The sequence below is a fragment of the Acanthopagrus latus genome, chromosome 7 (assembly GCF_904848185.1).
Source record: "Acanthopagrus latus isolate v.2019 chromosome 7, fAcaLat1.1, whole genome shotgun sequence".
NCBI lineage: Eukaryota > Metazoa > Chordata > Actinopteri > Spariformes > Sparidae > Acanthopagrus > Acanthopagrus latus.
The window spans coordinates 297697-315000 of record NC_051045.1 but is presented as its reverse complement, the minus strand read 5'-3'; the positions used below and the strand labels follow the sequence as shown (position 1 = coordinate 315000).

At 44.6% G+C, this 17304-nt stretch overlaps 1 protein-coding gene across 6 annotated transcripts in view; it reads right to left on the bottom strand.

Moving 5' to 3' along the window:
- The window catches only part of hdac6 (histone deacetylase 6), a 25405-nt gene extending 8212 nt beyond the window's left edge, over positions 1-17193 (bottom strand). Inside the window, exons 1-22 of one of the 6 annotated variants that reach the window (XM_037104695.1) lie at positions 13025-13170; positions 12636-12796; positions 12342-12404; positions 11869-11910; positions 11342-11427; positions 10316-10444; positions 9616-9701; positions 8067-8151; positions 7302-7342; positions 5908-6004; positions 5667-5764; positions 5380-5484; positions 5076-5144; positions 4856-4982; positions 4390-4455; positions 4254-4313; positions 4083-4172; positions 3411-3517; positions 3085-3152; positions 2774-2921; positions 2560-2688; positions 2308-2476 (exon numbers count right to left, since the gene is read on the bottom strand). In XM_037104695.1, the coding sequence (XP_036960590.1) occupies positions 2308-2476; positions 2560-2688; positions 2774-2921; positions 3085-3152; positions 3411-3517; positions 4083-4172; positions 4254-4313; positions 4390-4455; positions 4856-4982; positions 5076-5144; positions 5380-5484; positions 5667-5764; positions 5908-6004; positions 7302-7342; positions 8067-8151; positions 9616-9701; positions 10316-10444; positions 11342-11416 (1749 nt within the window). In that variant the 5' untranslated portion in view covers positions 11417-11427; positions 11869-11910; positions 12342-12404; positions 12636-12796; positions 13025-13170. Of the gene's footprint in view, positions 1-2307; positions 2477-2559; positions 2689-2773; positions 2922-3084; positions 3153-3410; positions 3518-4082; positions 4173-4253; positions 4314-4389; positions 4456-4855; positions 4983-5075; positions 5145-5379; positions 5485-5666; positions 5765-5907; positions 6005-7301; positions 7343-8066; positions 8152-9615; positions 9702-10315; positions 10445-11341; positions 11428-11868; positions 11911-12341; positions 12405-12611; positions 12797-13024; positions 13171-17072 lie in introns of those variants that run through there. The other 5 variants (XM_037104691.1, XM_037104692.1, XM_037104690.1 and 2 more) reach the window with 5 other exon arrangements.
- Positions 17194-17304: the final 111 nt, after the last annotated feature.

Genomic DNA, 17304 nt, shown 5'->3' with positions numbered 1-17304 from the left:
TGTTACCTGTCCTGTGAGGATGTGTGTGTGTGTGTGTTACCTGTCCTGTGAGGATGTGTGTGTGTGTGTGTGTGTTACCTGTCCTGTGAGGATGTGTGTGTGTGTGTGTGTGTGTTACCTGTCCTGTGAGGATGTGTGTGTGTGTGTGTTACCTGTCCTGTGAGGATGTGTGTGTGTGTGTGTTACCTGTCCTGTGAGGATGTGTGTGTGTGTGTTACCGTCCTGATGTGTGTGTACCTGTCGTGTGAGGGTGTGTGTGTGTGTGTGTTACCTGTCCTGTGAGGATGTGTGTGTGTGTGTGTGTGTTACCTGTCCTGTGAGGATGTGTGTGTGTGTGTGTGTGTTACCTGTCCTGTGAGGATGTGTGTGTGTGTGTGTGTGTGTGTTACCTGTCCTGTGAGGATGTGTGTGTGTGTGTGTTACCTGTCCTGTGAGGATGTGTGTGTGTGTGTGTGTTACCTGTCCTGTGAGGATGTGTGTGTGTGTGTTACCTGTCCTGTGAGGATGTGTGTGTGTGTGTGTTACCTGTCCTGTGAGGATGTGTGTGTGTGTGTGTTACCTGTCCTGTGAGGATGTGTGTGTGTGTGTGTGTTACCTGTCCTGTGAGGATGTGTGTGTGTGTGTGTGTGTTACCTGTCCTGTGAGGATGTGTGTGTGTGTGTGTGTGTGTTACCTGTCCTGTGAGGATGTGTGTGTGTGTGTGTGTGTGTTACCTGTCCTGTGAGGATGTGTGTGTGTGTGTGTGTGTTACCTGTCCTGTGAGGATGTGTGTGTGTGTGTGTTACCTGTCCTGTGAGGATGTGTGTGTGTGTGTGTTACCTGTCCTGTGAGGATGTGTGTGTGTGTGTGTGTTACCTGTCCTGTGAGGATGTGTGTGTGTGTGTGTTACCTGTCCTGTGAGGATGTGTGTGTGTGTGTGTTACCTGTCCTGTGTGGCTGTGTGTGTGTGTGTGTTCCCTGTCCTGTGAGGTTGTGTGTGTGTGTGTGTTACCTGTCCTGTGAGGATGTGTGTGTGTGTGTTACCTGTCCTGTGAGGATGTGTGTGTGTGTGTTACCTGTCCTGTGAGGATGTGTGTGTGTGTGTGTTACCTGTCCTGTGAGGATGTGTGTGTGTGTGTGTTACCTGTCCTGTGAGGATGTGTGTGTGTGTGTGTGTTACCTGTCCTGTGAGGATGTGTGTGTGTGTGTGTTACCTGTCCTGTGAGGATGTGTGTGTGTGTGTGTTACCTGTCCTGTGAGGATGTGTGTGTGTGTGTGTTACCTGTCCTGTGAGGATGTGTGTGTGTGTGTGTTACCTGTCCTGTGAGGATGTGTGTGTGTGTGTGTTACCTGTCCTGTGAGGATGTGTGTGTGTGTGTGTGTTACCTGTCCTGTGAGGATGTGTGTGTGTGTGTGTGTGTTACCTGTCCTGTGAGGATGTGTGTGTGTGTGTTACCTGTCCTGTGAGGATGTGTGTGTGTGTGTGTGTTACCTGTCCTGTGAGGATGTGTGTGTGTGTGTGTTACCTGTCCTGTGAGGATGTGTGTGTGTGTGTGTTACCTGTCCTGTGAGGATGTGTGTGTGTGTGTGTTACCTGTCCTGTGAGGATGTGTGTGTGTGTGTGTGTGTTACCTGTCCTGTGAGGATGTGTGTGTGTGTGTGTGTTACCTGTCCTGTGAGGATGTGTGTGTGTTACCTGTCCTGTGAGGATGTGTGTGTGTGTGTGTGTGTTACCTGTCCTGTGAGGATGTGTGTGTGTGTGTGTTACCTGTCCTGTGAGGATGTGTGTGTGTGTGTGTTACCTGTCCTGTGAGGATGTGTGTGTGTGTGTGTGTTACCTGTCCTGTGAGGATGTGTGTGTGTGTGTGTGTTACCTGTCCTGTGAGGATGTGTGTGTGTGTGTGTTACCTGTCCTGTGAGGATGTGTGTGTGTGTGTGTTACCTGTCCTGTGAGGATGTGTGTGTGTGTGTGTTACCTGTCCTGTGAGGATGTGTGTGTGTGTGTGTTACCTGTCCTGTGAGGATGTGTGTGTGTGTGTGTGTGTGTTACCTGTCCTGTGAGGATGTGTGTGTGTGTGTGTGTTACCTGTCCTGTGAGGATGTGTGTGTGTTACCTGTCCTGTGAGGATGTGTGTGTGTGTGTGTGTGTTACCTGTCCTGTGAGGATGTGTGTGTGTGTGTGTGTTACCTGTCCTGTGAGGATGTGTGTGTGTGTGTGTGTTACCTGTCCTGTGAGGATGTGTGTGTGTGTGTGTTACCTGTCCTGTGAGGATGTGTGTGTGTGTGTGTGTTACCTGTCCTGTGAGGATGTGTGTGTGTGTGTGTTACCTGTCCTGTGAGGATGTGGTCCACAGCGCTGCAGCAGCCTCCAGCAGCCAGCAGAGCTGACTGGAAGCTCTGGTTGTTGATGTAAATGGAGTTGAAGTCAGATCCCAGCTTGTGTAAATCTCTGGGCTTCATCACTGCTGTGGCCTTCATCTGCTCTATGTGCTGCACACTACACACACACACACACACACATCATGTGTCCACATGTTTACAGATGTAAGTAACAGATAAATAAATAAATGGTAGCTGTACCTGTGACACCTGGACAGCTCCTCCTCTGTCGCTAGACGAGCTGGGACCCGTCGGCAACGATCAACCAAACCCAGCTGCTCGTGTTTGGAGAAGATTTTAAAGATCCGCTGAGGCTGCTCAGGGTGATGTCTGCTCACACACACAGTTTGAGTCACATGATCAGACATCACAGACACACACACACGCCATGCAGTCAGCCCTACAGGTGACTCACCTGTCCCACATGTTCAGATGCTCCATCATCCTCTCATCATAGACCAGACCTGTTGCTATGGCAACAGATGGGGTGGGGACGGTCGGCTTTGTGCTTTGCTCATTGACTGTTGCTCTGATGACACGCCCATTAGCCAATGAGCTGCCCTCTGCACAGAAACAGGAAGTAGACAGAGGCTTACAAAGTAAAATCCACAGAATCACTGCGGCTGCTGATGGTTCGGTTAGAGTGACGTTTATAAACAAAGTGTGTATTCATTAAACAGTAACAGAAATATAATATATATAATATCTACAATATATAAGTCTCACCCAGAGTCTGCAGACAGGCCCAGTGAGGGTACAGAGCTGAGACGGCCCGAGAGATGGACTGCAGAGCACTGACAGGCAGACAGACAGGCAGTCTTATTAAATGTAGTTTGGTATCAGAGTATCAGTGAAGTAACTGATCAATATATTAACATGTTTGTATAAAGCCAGCTGATTAAAGTAAATAGTAACTAAAGTAATCAAGTAAAAGTGATGGAGTAAAAGCATAACGTAACTGTAAATGGAAATACTCAAGTTAAGTACAAAAACCTCAAACCTGTAGTTGAGTAAATGTCTTCAGTTACAGCCCATCACTGTAAACATTTTACCTGTCAGAAGGTGCGGTGGGCGGAGTCAAAGGAGGACAGGCTCCTCCCAGCAGAGCTCTGACACAAGCTGCAGCGCCCTCAGCTGTCGACTGCAGGTTATAACCTCCCTACACACACAAATTACAAGTAACTTACCACTGCAAACTCAAGATCACTGAGAACTCGGCTGGAAGAATGTAGTGAGATTTTTATAACTCCTAAAATAACAGCACTGCAAACAGGCACACGGAGCCGAGGCCTCTGCTGGAGGCCATGTGGAACCTCAGTGGCTAATCACTTTCATGTTTTTGGGGCCTGTCTGAAAATCCAGTCATTCTGGAGAGGGTTAGGATAAGGATAAATACTTACTGATGCTACTTTTGGTAAGTAGTAGGAAAGCTATAACTAGGAAATGGTTGCAACTAGACCCTCAAAGATCGGAGCAGTGGTGCGGGATCGTTCAAGAAATTTACTGTATGGAGAGATTTACTTTTGTTGTAAGACTTCAGATGGAGAAATGTACGGAACGTTGGGAAAGATGGATTGTGTTTGCATCTTGAATAGTACGATATTATACCATAATGTAGGTGTAAAAGAACAGAACAATTTTAATTAATAAAATACAAGTAACTTGACTTTGTACTCGAGTACTGAGGAGGATCTGACAGAAACATGAGGTCAGTGTGTTTTTACCTCGAGAGCGAGAACGAGCCGACCTTCAGCCAAACTCATCAACATGTGAGTCAGGATGTGGAAACACTGAGGACTCACACACATCTCCCCCTGCACACACGCACACACACACTGTTAGAAACAGCAGAGAAACACTTCCTGTCACTGACTTCAGGTCTGAGCAGTTTTTACCTTCGGATCTCCGACTGCAGCATCAAATCCAGCAGAGACCAGAACCAGCTGAGGCTGAAACTGAGCACACACACATAATTATCGTTATCATTAATATTATATTATCTGTGTGTGTGTGTGTTTGCGTGTGTGTTACCTCGTGGGCTACAGGCAGCAGCAGCTGTTGGAAGGCTGTGATGTAATCAGCGTCAGTCATCCTCGTCTGAACGAGTCAAACAGAGCGGTGATGAGTTCAGGGACCTCTGACATCACAAGGACAAACAACAGCTGCGTTCACACCAACTCTAATGTTTCACTGACAAACTGAATTAAAATGTTTCCTGTCACCACCTCCACCTGCAGAGACTGATCCAGTCGGCCCGATGGAGACAGGTGGTGTAAACCTTTGATCTGATGGTTCTCCTCACATCAGCTGACAGAATCATGACGGGAAAATACAGAACTGATCGGAGGATAATTTATGTTTCTGTTGGCGATCTTAAAAGCAACGGTGGAACCAGTCTGCACATGTCGATAAAGTCAAACAGTGATAAAACACATCCGATCACTTTACTGATCCTGCATGTGAACAGAGCATGTTAGAACCTCCCATCAGAACCGACCTGGTTCCACGGCAGGTTGATGTTTGTGCCTTCAGCTCGACCGCTGCCAACAAACTGACTGTCAGACTCTGGGAGGTGAGGCCAGAAAGATCCCCCCTCATACCTGTGGACACTGAAGTACAGCACACTGACACACACACGCACACACGCACACAGTTTTAACTTGATAGATGTAAAGGTCGCTGTTTGTGTTTGTCACCGTGATGGAGGGCCAGTTTACCTGGGGTCTTCCTGGAACAGGTACTGGATGCCTTGACCATGATGAACATCCCAGTCTACTATCAACACCCTGACACATACACACACACACACACACACACACACACACACACACACACACGTTAATCAAATAAGGTCTCTCTCAGAGTCACATCGGATCTGAAGGTCTGTAGGGGGGCGAGGCTGGAACTGTTACTCTCAACAGAAACTGGATCAGTTGTATCAAAGTGATGACATCATCAGAACATAAGAACATGGTGAACTGTGTATGACACACATAATGTCTCCTGCACACACACACACACCTGCTGACTGAGAGTCTGGTCCGAGCGTATCGAGCTGCGATCGCCACGTTGTTGAAGAGAGAGAATCCGTTTGACTCATTAGACTGAGCGTGATGACCTGGAGGTCTGACAGGCAGGCAGGTTATTCATTTTAGTGTTATTTGGTTTTTAACTCTTGATGTTTTCTTATATGTTGTGTTCAGATGATCCTCATCATCCAGTTCACTTCCTGCTGGTGAACAGGTGAATGTTTGCCGTGTACTAGCTGACGAAGATCACCTGAACAAAGCACGAGAAGCTGTTATTACCTGATGACAGCGAATCCGTTCCTGAGCTCAGAGGTGACGACCCGGTCCACCAGCTGCAGGACCGAACCCACCGCCAACACAGCCACCTGGAAGGACTCCTGACACACACATACACACACACACAGGGATATATGTATGTTATTGTCTCTGTTGTTTTACACTCCAAATAAAGTAATACAGTGTGTGTGTGTGTGTGTGTGTGTGTGTGTGTGTGTGTGTGTGTGTGTGTGTGTGTTCTCACAGGATGGATGTAAACAGAGTCGCATTTCTCAGACAGAGTGTGTAGTTCACTTTCTGTCATCGTCTGAGTCGACTTCATTAGATCCACATAATGTTTCCTGCAAACAACCACAGAGGAGGATACAGCAGAGTAGTCAGAGTACTGCAGAGTAATCAGAGTACAGCAGAGTAATCAGAGTACTGCAGAGTAATCAGAGTACAGCAGAGTAATCAGAGTACTGCAGAGTAATCAGAGTACAGCAGAGTAATCAGAGTACTGCAGAGTAATCAGAGTAGTCAGAGTACAGCAGAGTAATCAGACTACAGCAGAGTAATCAGAGTACAGCAGAGTAATCAGAGTACTGCAGAGTAATCAGAGTACTGCAGAGTAATCAGAGTACAGCAGAGTAATCAGAGTAGTCAGAGTACAGCAGAGTAGTCAGAGTACTGCAGAGTAATCAGAGTACAGCAGAGTAATCAGAGTAGTCAGAGTACTGCAGAGTAGTCAGAGTACAGCAGAGTAGTCAGAGTACTGCAGAGTAGTCAGAGTACTGCAGAGTAATCAGAGTACAGCAGAGTAGTCAGAGTACTGCAGAGTAATCAGAGTACAGCAGAGTAGTCAGAGTACAGCAGAGTAGTCAGAGTACTGCAGAGTAATCAGAGTACAGCAGAGTAATCAGAGTAGTCAGAGTACTGCAGAGTAATCAGAGTACAGCAGAGTAGTCAGAGTACAGCAGAGTAGTCAGAGTACAGCAGAGTAATCAGAGTACAGCAGAGTAGTCAGAGTATTCAGTTGTTCTAGCAGCTCTAGCAGTGTCAGGTTTGCATCCTGGTCTCTCAGTGCTGTGAACCTGCAGAGTGGATGAAGTTCATGCTTGCTTCGTCCTCCTCCACCTCTGGGTGGAGTAGTTTCTCCATGTTTGTATTTTGTTCTGGCTGCTGTAGTTCTCTGCCGATCCCTAATGTGTTTCAGGTGTGAATCTCAATCATGGGGTGGCGCCACTACCTATGAAAGCAGGTGTTCCTGCAGTGTTCGAGCTCTCTCTCAGGATGCCTCCGCACCAACTGTCTCGCCTGCCGTTTTCCTGCTTTTGTTATCTTTTCACATTCTTGATTTTTCTCTAATTCTCTTTTAAATATTTTTGTAAATAAATGCCCCTTGACACAAGCTCCTTGTGACTTTTGGTCATTGTTATGTTGCAGTTAGGATACTTGGTTGAATCCTAACTGCAACATGTTTCAGGATTCATGAAGTTCACTTCCCTCATCACATGAATCAAACATTGAGCTCGTCTCACATCTGCAGCAGCCTGATTAAACACACCATCAGCTTGAGGAAACGTAAGAACACAACTCAACAGCACCGAACAAAGGTGGAGCTGGTTGATCTGACAGAGGACGTCTTTGATGACTCACATGTGAGCGAGCTGCAGCTCTTCTTCTGTAGCTTCTCTGGGCTGAAACACAAACACAGTGACGTCAGCAGCACACAGCACCACCTTCAGGACATTCATTCACTCGTCTGATCAATGCGAGGTGACGCTGGACAGACACACGACTCCTCAGCAGAGGTTAACGGCAGCGAGCACAGAAACACAAGCAGGAGTCATTCATCTGCCTGCTGCCTCCACACAGCTGCTCTGATTCGGTTCCATCAGCCGTTCCAGACAGTTTTAATCAAATAAAGCATTTTGGTCACCGAACACTCAACGTCAACGTATATCTGATGAACATTAAATGAGCTAAAACCTGCTTTTAAAGTTCAGCTCATGTTGGTTTCTAACAGCCAATGGGTGTAACTTTAGTCTATTTCAATATTTAACACAGATAATAATCTGTTCCATCGTTAACCAACAGCTGAGTGTGTGAACAGAACAGGGCGGCTGTGGCTCAGGGGTCAAGCCAGTGTCTTGTTAGTGGAAGGTCGCTGGTTCTATTCCCCTGGTCTGCATGCTAAAGTGTCCTTGGGTAAGATACTGAACCCAAAACTGCTGCTGATGGCTGGTCAGTGTGTGAATGACTGACTGTAAGTGGCTGCAGACTAATGTCTGATAAATGTAAAAGTAAACGAGTGGTCAGCTGTAGAACAGGGAGCGGCGAGGTGTCTGTCTCTGGTCTGATGTTCACAGACTGAACAGCTGTGCGACACTATAGCTGATCAATATGTTTGACTGATCGGACCTGGACTCTGACACAGTGAGACAGCAGCTCCTGTCTCTGCAGCTCCTCCATGATGGACGTCACTCTGTCTGGACTCTCTGGATGACTGAGCAACAAAACACATGAATTAGAAACATCACAACAGTTACTGCTTGCAGTCCGTAATAATCCTTAATATGAAGGTGTTCACAGGTACTTATAAGATAATTATTCACTATAATAACACTTTATACAGAGCTGTAGTTATAGACCTGAAACCAGTTAGCATGTTAGCATGTCCTGTTCCATCATCTCAGAGTCTGAATGTGTCTCCAGTTTAATGTGTGTAATAAGCTGTGTGTCACCACAGGCTGAACATATTCACATGTTTTATTCTCCAACATAAATCATCATTAATGTCCCACAGTTTAATCCTGAAGCTCTTCATGTGCTAACAACAGTTAGCGGTTGCTAACAAGTGTCTGAATGAGACTACAGAGGTTGTCGGGGACATTAAACGTCCTCACAGCAACACGGAGACTCATCTACTCACTAGTCCGTCTTTACAGGCCACTTTAGTTCCACACTGTTCTAACTCTGACTTTACAACTTGTACACTGATCAGTTTATAGAAAACCTGGATAGTAATTGTGCAGTAAGACTCTTAGTGGTGGAGACGTTTCAGTCATGTGACCGTGATGTCGTCTGTTTGTAGCCTAACATTAGCTTCTTACTGCTACACAGTTAATGTAGCTTCACACATCACAGAGTGGAGTTCATCTGTGGAGATTATCTGGATCAACAGAACCTGGACGGATCAGAACCTTGTGTCTGACACACAGATTATTTTCTGTAATAATCCAGAATATCTAACCCTGCAGTTAGCTACAGAGACACGTCAGCTGTTGATCTCTCTGTGCGTCTTAATAACAGAATCATAAACAAGTTAATTTATAAAACATTTAGAATCACTTCAAGGAAACTTGTTAACAGTTTATAGAAGCTTAAGATAATTAAAGCCTGATGAGTTTCTGATAATTGTTAACAAACTATATCAAAATCAAGTATTGTTCAATATTTACTCAGATCTGTTGTTGCTTGATTATCAATTATTTTCTGTTTTACATCTTAAAATCGTATAAATGATAAACAATAAAGTTAATTTAAAGTGAATCTTGTTATAATTAACACTCCTGTATATTAATAAACATATAAAAAGGACTCAAAGGGAATTCAGTAAGTCATTAACTGATGCTTATGACACTCATTGTATTAAAGGGACACTATGTAGATTTGTAGAAGAAATTCAAATCAATGTATTCAGTCATGATAAAAAGAGAGTTTGTTTATTTAGTTTGTTCCAAGATCTTTTTTATCCTCTCATTTCTTCACCAAAACTACAGACTGCTCCTTTAAAGTTCACATGAAGTGACAATAGGTGAGCATGTGAAGTTTTTCCTCACTCGAATCGAGAGTCTAAGGACAGAGGATGTTGCTCACTGTATAGACTGTAAAGCCCGTTGAGGCAACGTGATTGTGATTTTGGGCTTTATAAATAAAATTGATTTGATTTGATTTGTGAGCAGGTTACCTGGAGTCCCACAGGTTCTTATGATGAGTGAAGATCTCAGAATAAACCAGACCTGTTCCAGACGCCACGGACCTACAGGACAGATCCTACACACACACACACACACACACACACACACACACACACACACACACACACACACACACACACACACACACACACACACACACACACACACACACACACACACACACGCACACGCACACGCACACGCACACACACGCACACACACACACACACACACAGGATTATTTAAAGTGAAACTCTCGCCAAAATACAACCTAGGCTTTTTTTGTGAATGTATATGTGTCAAACCTTCATGAAAAAGCATAATTATGATGAAAGAGGCACTTTCTTTTTAGTAACTTTGTGTACACAAACAATGTTGTCAGTGCTGGTGTTGATGTGTAGAGACCCTGGTGATGCTACCAGCAAAGTTTCACGTTGTGTCCAGACTTCTTACTGTTTTAAAAATACAGATTTTGATGCGATCGTAAAAGTGCCCGTAGCACTCCCACTGAAAATGAGTTTGACCCGAAAACGAAAATACAGTAAATCTTAAAAGTGCCTCTTTCATCATAATTCTGCTTTTACTTCAAGGTTTGACTCGTATACATTCACACAAAAAGCTGAGGTTGCATTTTGGCGAGAGTTTCACTTCAAGTGATCTCAGCTGATCTGATTCGTCCTGATGACTCACCAGCGTCTTCAGTCTGTTGTTCACCTCCTCCTCTTCGTCTCTGCTCCTCTCCATCCTTCCTCTCCTCTTCACCTCCTGCAGACTGTGTCCTCCTTTCTTCTCCTCCTGTCCTCCTTTACTGCCACTGCACTGAGAACACAACAGTTTGTTTAAAGGCTCGGTGCGGCTGATGATGCTCAGCAGACACACACACCTGAGGAGAGACTGATGGAGTTTGAACCTTCATCTGTTAACAGGAAACCTGCCTGAAAATGATTGACAGCTGCAGTAATGATCAACAGCACTGTCCTCGTGTTGTCTTCATGCTCAGGACGTTTGTGGAGAGCCAGCTGAGCTCTGCAGTGTCTCAACGAATCCAAGACGAAGACAAAGAAAGTGTCTCGTAGTTAAAACTTCATGTTACATGAATCATAATATGAGAGGAGTAAACGCCTCCTCTGACCTCCTGTTGATGTTTAACTCCTGCTGTGGAACTGATCTGTGTGTCTGAACATATACAGGTTCCAGGGTGAACGTCTGCTCATGTCTGGTTACTGTTATTAAACTATGTATTTCAAACTTTTTGTTCTTCATTTCTAAGTGTCATGATTTGATTTAGATTTTTGGCAATCACTGCATTTATGTCTTCTTTATGACAACAACAGACTTTCTTCTTGTGTGTTTTTCACAAATTCAAATAATATTCACCAACAACAATCAGCAGCCTTCAGCGATTCAACAAGAAACTACAACAAACTGAAATTTAGTTTGTTACAAAGTTCAGTTTCTCTAATCTGTGCAGAGTGAGACCTCTTCTCAAAGATCTCAAGAAACGCTCTGAGTTTCCTCTGGTACCAGTCAGCTGATCGTCTTCATCACACAGGAGAAGATTCTGAAAGAGACACTGCAGGCTAACACTAAGCTAGCTGCAGGCTAACGCTAAGGTAGCTGAATTATAATAATAATATAACTTTTTATTTGAATGATAATAATCATATAGATCTCATTTCTGATCATTTTTGATATTGCCATGACAACTTGACTAACCTGTGGAGACAGCCGAGGAGATCTTCTGACTGACTTCAGTCCAGATCCTGAAGGACCTGAAGGTCCAGATGACATCTCTGATCCAGCTGAAGGACAACGGTCAGAACAGAACACACAGCAAGTCTCAGAACCTCACAGCCAAACTGGCACCAGTCAACACATAAACATAATGTTTCTGTATTCAAGTATTTCATTGATATAGAACCACTCAACAGATTACATAAAACAAAAATGGGAAAGAGAGTTGGATATTGTAATCTCCTCAGAGGAACGGTCTGCCATAATACACACCAAGACATCGACCACAAATTCAGAGTTGGAGAAATTTTTGCTGGAAGAACTTGGTGAGGTTTTTCATGACCCCAAAAATAAAATCAAAACAAACTGGTCATCAGACTTAATGCTGGAGACAATGTAGACAACTAATGGCCGACCATACGCACATTTTTTGGTCCTGCCCCACCTTACAACCTTTCTGGACTCAAGTACAGGCTACAACAAAGAGGATTCTGGGATTTGACACTTACTTTACTTGACTTTCATTTTATTTGGAGAATATATCAAAGGACCTGCACAACAGGGACAGATATTTATTAAAAATCCTCATGGCAGCAAGTAAAAAAATCAATAACTAAATGCTGGCTTCTTAGAGAACCTCCTACCCTGAACCAATGGGCAAATATAATAAATGACATATACAGTTTAGAACGTATAACTTTCATTTTGAGATTACAGAGGGTAAGTGGAAAGATTACTGGGCTGTATCATCTGTATCATCCTGTGTATCATTCAGTGTAACTGAATGTATGTACATGACCTCATGTTTGTGTTACGAAAAGGAAAAAATAAAGTGTAAGAAAAAAACATATAAACATGTCAACCAACATAAACAAAATAAAACAAAGGAAAAGATATACTGCATATATAATGTGTATGTATGCAATACATACAATAAAACGCCAGAACAACCAGTTGCTAAGCTCTGCATACTGATATCTACCTGACATAACGTCCACCAACCGCTGTGTGAGTGGGCGGAGCATCAACCCCTCCACTTGAGCACCTGAAGTGAAGTGAAGATTCAGTCTGTTGGTTTTGGGTCCAATTTAAGACCTGAGACAGTGTGTGAAAGATCTCCATCCTATACATCTGGACCAGTACATCTGGACCAGTACATCTGGACCAGTACATCTGGACCAGTACATCTGGACCAGTACATCTGGCCCAGGGAGGCTTAAGCACATCTACATTCATCACAGTAGAGACTAACCTCAGCACTGGGACAGATACGAACCCTGTGTGACGAGCGCACAGAGAGGCTGAACGAACCAAGTCACTAATTTCATGTATCTTCTGATAGAGTGAGGCTTCAGGCTCCGTCCACAAGGGCGAAATCTTTTTTTCCTCCGTCCTCCTCGTCATCGTTTTAAGAATATTTGCGTCCACATGGATCCACTGAAAATGACCGAAAACGCTGTAGTTCATATTCAAGCCTGTAGGTGACGCTTGATATTCATTCAGACACGGAGCATGTGCATTAAGCTTGCGCACCATAATCAAACAGACAGTAGACGGAGAAAACAAACACAAGAAGAAGAAGATGAAAATGGCGGGTGCAAGGGAAACAGAATCTTTAGTGTGGACCCGTCATGAGGCCGAACTGCTGCTGCGACTCACACTCACCTACAAGACGAGTAAGTTCAAGAAAGGCTCGATATCTTCTGCGGCACGAAGGCCGCCATTGTTGTTGTTATGAGACATCATGGGGTTCAGAGGTCGAGGGGGGGGGGGGGGGGCGATGACGTCACCGTTTCGGAAAGTATGCAGATTCACCATCCACATGAAAACGGAGGGCTGCGTTTGCAGATCACCCTGAGACCTAGTTACAAAAAAGTGCATTTTCAGGATCCGTGTGGATGGTCGGGCAAAACGATGCAAAACATGAGCGTTTTCGTGTGGACGGCCCCTCAGTCCATACCTGAGGTCTGACACCTGAGGTTTGATACCTGAGGTCCCACACCTGAGTCCGACACCAGGCCATAGAGGGCTGAGATCAGTCTTTCAGAGACAAACTGAACCGGGCACTCTGACAGACTGACTGTGTGATGGAGGCTCACAAGGAGAAACGGAGCAGCTCAGCTCGTTTATGATCTTTGAGGTTTCATGTTCAAATGAATTGAAATATTTAATTACTCATATTGTTTATTGAATGTTATTTAGCGTTAATAGATACTAGGGGTATAACTGTATTTGTATTCGTCCTGCTTCAGTGCACGCGGCCATACAACGAATACGAATAGTTTAAAAAAACAGTCGAGTCCTCACTTTACTGCAGGTGGCGGTAATGAGCATAAAAGCTGCCAGAAACAGTCATTTTAGAAGAAGAAGAAGTAGTTAAAGGATGGACAGTGTGGAGTTGGAGGAGCCCCCAGCTTCATTTAAATCAGCTGTTTGGGAGCTTCCCAGTACAATATAATGGTGATGGCACACGAGTGGAGGACCAGACAGAGACTGTCTGCCGGCGATGTTTCACGGAGGTGTGGCATGTTGCTGGCAACACCTCAATCATGCTAACCCACATAAGACTGCATCACCCCGATATATCTGTCACTGGTGCAAGGAAAAACCATCTTCGGTGCAACAACTTATCTCCGCTGCTTTTAAGCCGCCTCTTGACATTCACACTGACAGGGCCAACAACATCACAGAAGCAAGTGGCATATACATATCAACATCTGTGCCCATTAGGGCTGTGCACCGAAATTCGGTTCCTTCATGGCACCGACCGAAATGTTTAGGTTCTTCTGGGTATCGAAATATGTCTTGTTTTTCGGTTCCACGTTTCAATACCCAGAGGATAATCACGCGTAGCTCCAATATGTGCCTGCGTGCTTATGGCCTGATAATGCCACCTGAGATTGGCTGAAACGCCCGCGTGCATGAAAAACACATTCTGATCACGCCCCCTCCTTAACAGGCAACGCGAGCTTCACCTAAAGTTAGCTGCGGAGTCGTCAAAATGCTACAAAAATGCCCAAGTCGAAAGCATGGTCAAATAATGCGCGGTGCAATATATGTGACAAGACTATCGACTGCAAATCAGGCAACACTTCAAATATGCTAAAGCATTTGACAGTGCATGGAATAAATTTGAGAGCGGAGAGCTGCACCGTCTTCTCTCACACACCCCCTTCTGCATCTTCCACCACTACACCCGCGACATCGACTGCACCCACCACCTCTCTACAGGACGTTTTACGACCAGACTCGGATTCATCTGAAAGTACTGAGCACAGCGCTGTGTCTGATATTTCATCGGATAAGTTTGTTCCACGAATTCCGTTGAACTGCTTTTTTTGTCGAGGTAGGAGCTAGCTAGCTTGTAGCAAGTTTGTGCATATTAACGGTGGGCCACTGTAGGATATGTAACTAGCGGCTAGCCAAGTCAAAAGTGATTAAATTGCTTGCATTTAAAATGTGCACCGTCATTGGGTATGAAAGCTGTTCACCCCTGCCTAGCTAGCCTCAAAACTAAAAGTGCAAAACCTTTGCAGCTTCTGGCCAGGTCCCTGATGTGAGGAGGAAAAAGCAGGCAGCTTGTGTAAATCCATTCACACTAGCAGAAAAAGCTAAAATGACAAAAGAAAAACAAGCTGAGTGCCACAGGGCAGTGACACAGTTTGTGGTGAAAGGTTTGCTAGCATTTTCCACAATGGAGGCTCCATGGTGGAGGTAAGTTGTCTATACAGGATATTGTTGATGAATAAATCATTTTATTTATATGTGTCTGTAATCATATGATCTATATCTAAACCAAGCCTAGATGTATTTTAAAGTTGTGTGTTTTCAAGCAATGAGAAGATTTAACTATTTTATTGTTTTGTGTTTTAATTGATGTCAATTAGGGAGATGATAAGAGTCCTTAACCCCAGGTTAACCCCAGAGATCCAGCGATACAGAGGACTGCCATCTACACTGACCTCTGTTAACACAGCAACCTGGTGGTGGACTGTGAGGGACACTCTGCCACTGTTGTCTGACTTGGCAGCCAAGTACCTGTGTGTGCAGGCATCGTCCACTCCTGCTGAGCGCACATTTTCGACCGCTGGGGACACCATCAGCCAGGAAAGAGCTTGTCTGTCCCCTGAGAAGGCTGATATGTTGATTTTTCTGAAGAAAAACTGTTAGGTGTGTGTGTGTGTGTGTGTGTGTGTGTGTGCGTGCGTGTGATGGTGTGCACTTTTGTTCTTGTTAAATTTTCAGTTGGAATGATCTTGAAAAATAAACTCCAGTATGTGGAATAGAATTTGTAATGTTTTTTCTTTCTAGAATAAAAATAAAAAAGGGACCGAAAAAGGTACCGTTCAGGAATCGGTATCGAAATTAAGGTATCGGTATCGGTATTGGTATCGAAAAAATTTGATTGATACCCAGCCCTAGTGCCCATATGCCATAGTAAAGGTCCCCGGCCTCAAGTGTTTATTAAAGGTGCTTGAGCCACATTACAGTGTCCCATCCCATGCGCACATCAGCCAGTCTGTGGTCCCGACCATTTACAAGCGTGCCGGAGCAGTGAGGGAGCACAAGCTGCTGCACTCACAACTGATGCATGGACCTCCCGCTCCACTAAAGCTACCACACAGTTACCGCCCACTTCATCACCTCTGAGTGGGAAATGAAAAATACAGTTTTATTAATGTGTATGAACAACTACGGGGCCCTGGAGATGACATGGATGGGGTTTTTTATCTCGCACGTGTGTCTTACTGTATCTTGCATGTGTGAGATATTAATTCATTCAATGTCACCTGCAGGGCTCCTGAACAACACACAAGCACTCAGTTAACAGAATGAGAACCCTCTTACTACATTCATTTTATGGTTTATTCTATTTTTTTTTTTTCACTTTCATAACAGGAGACTTTTTTTTATTTTGCAGTCAATTGGTGTCTGTTCAATCTAAAAGCAAGTCTTTCACAAACCGAACCGTGACCCCCATACCGAGGTACGTACCGAACCGTGACTTGTGTGTCTCGCTACACCCCTAATAGATCCACATAAACGTGTATGCAGTGATCAGATAACACATGGTATTGATAATCATTCTGCTGATCATCGTCTTCATGAGCTCATCAATCATTCAGTCCATCTCAGTGTGAATATACCTAAGAGACTTTCTTTGATTGATAAGTGATCAGAAATGATTCACTGATCACCAACTTTAAAACAACTGACTGATTACTGGACCAGCGAAGAAGAAAAACACCTGGTGAGTCTGTCAGTCACATCTGTTCAACATCTGGACCTGTTTATCACATATAAGACTACTTTTACTCCATTACATCACCCGACCGCTTTAGTTACTCGTTACTCTGCAAACCCTGATCAGATATGATGTCTGTTGCTATAGCAACAAGTGTTCAATGAGCCGTGATTCGGCGGTACAGTCAGCTGAGCCGCACGATTAGAACCATCAACCATCAGAGATCGATAACCAGGTGTGCATCGCGTCAGCGACTGTCATACAGCGAGTTATCGCGATGTTTCATTAAAACACAGATTGACCTGAAACTCAGAGAAACATGGAGTCACTCAGGACCCGAACCAGGACCCAGTCCGGGACCCGGTCCTGGTCCAGTCTCAGACAGTATTAACTCTCAGTGTTAGCTATGCCGTTAGCCTATGTGTTAGCCTGTTAGCCTGCAGTAAGAAGTATTTCGTATAAACTCACAGCAGCTTGTTTCCCTTCTTCTGTTTTTCCTGAGCGCCAACTGAACACAACTGTCTGTCGCACACACGTGACGTCACCGGGCGGGGCGGCGGCGCCACCGCATGACGCCATCAGAGTGGATTGAGAGAAGCAGAATCAGAGCTGCTCTGGGATCAGTTATTCATTCATGACCTCTGACCCTGCAGCTCCTTACAAGTAAAACAAAATAGAAATGAATCATTACAGATAAATG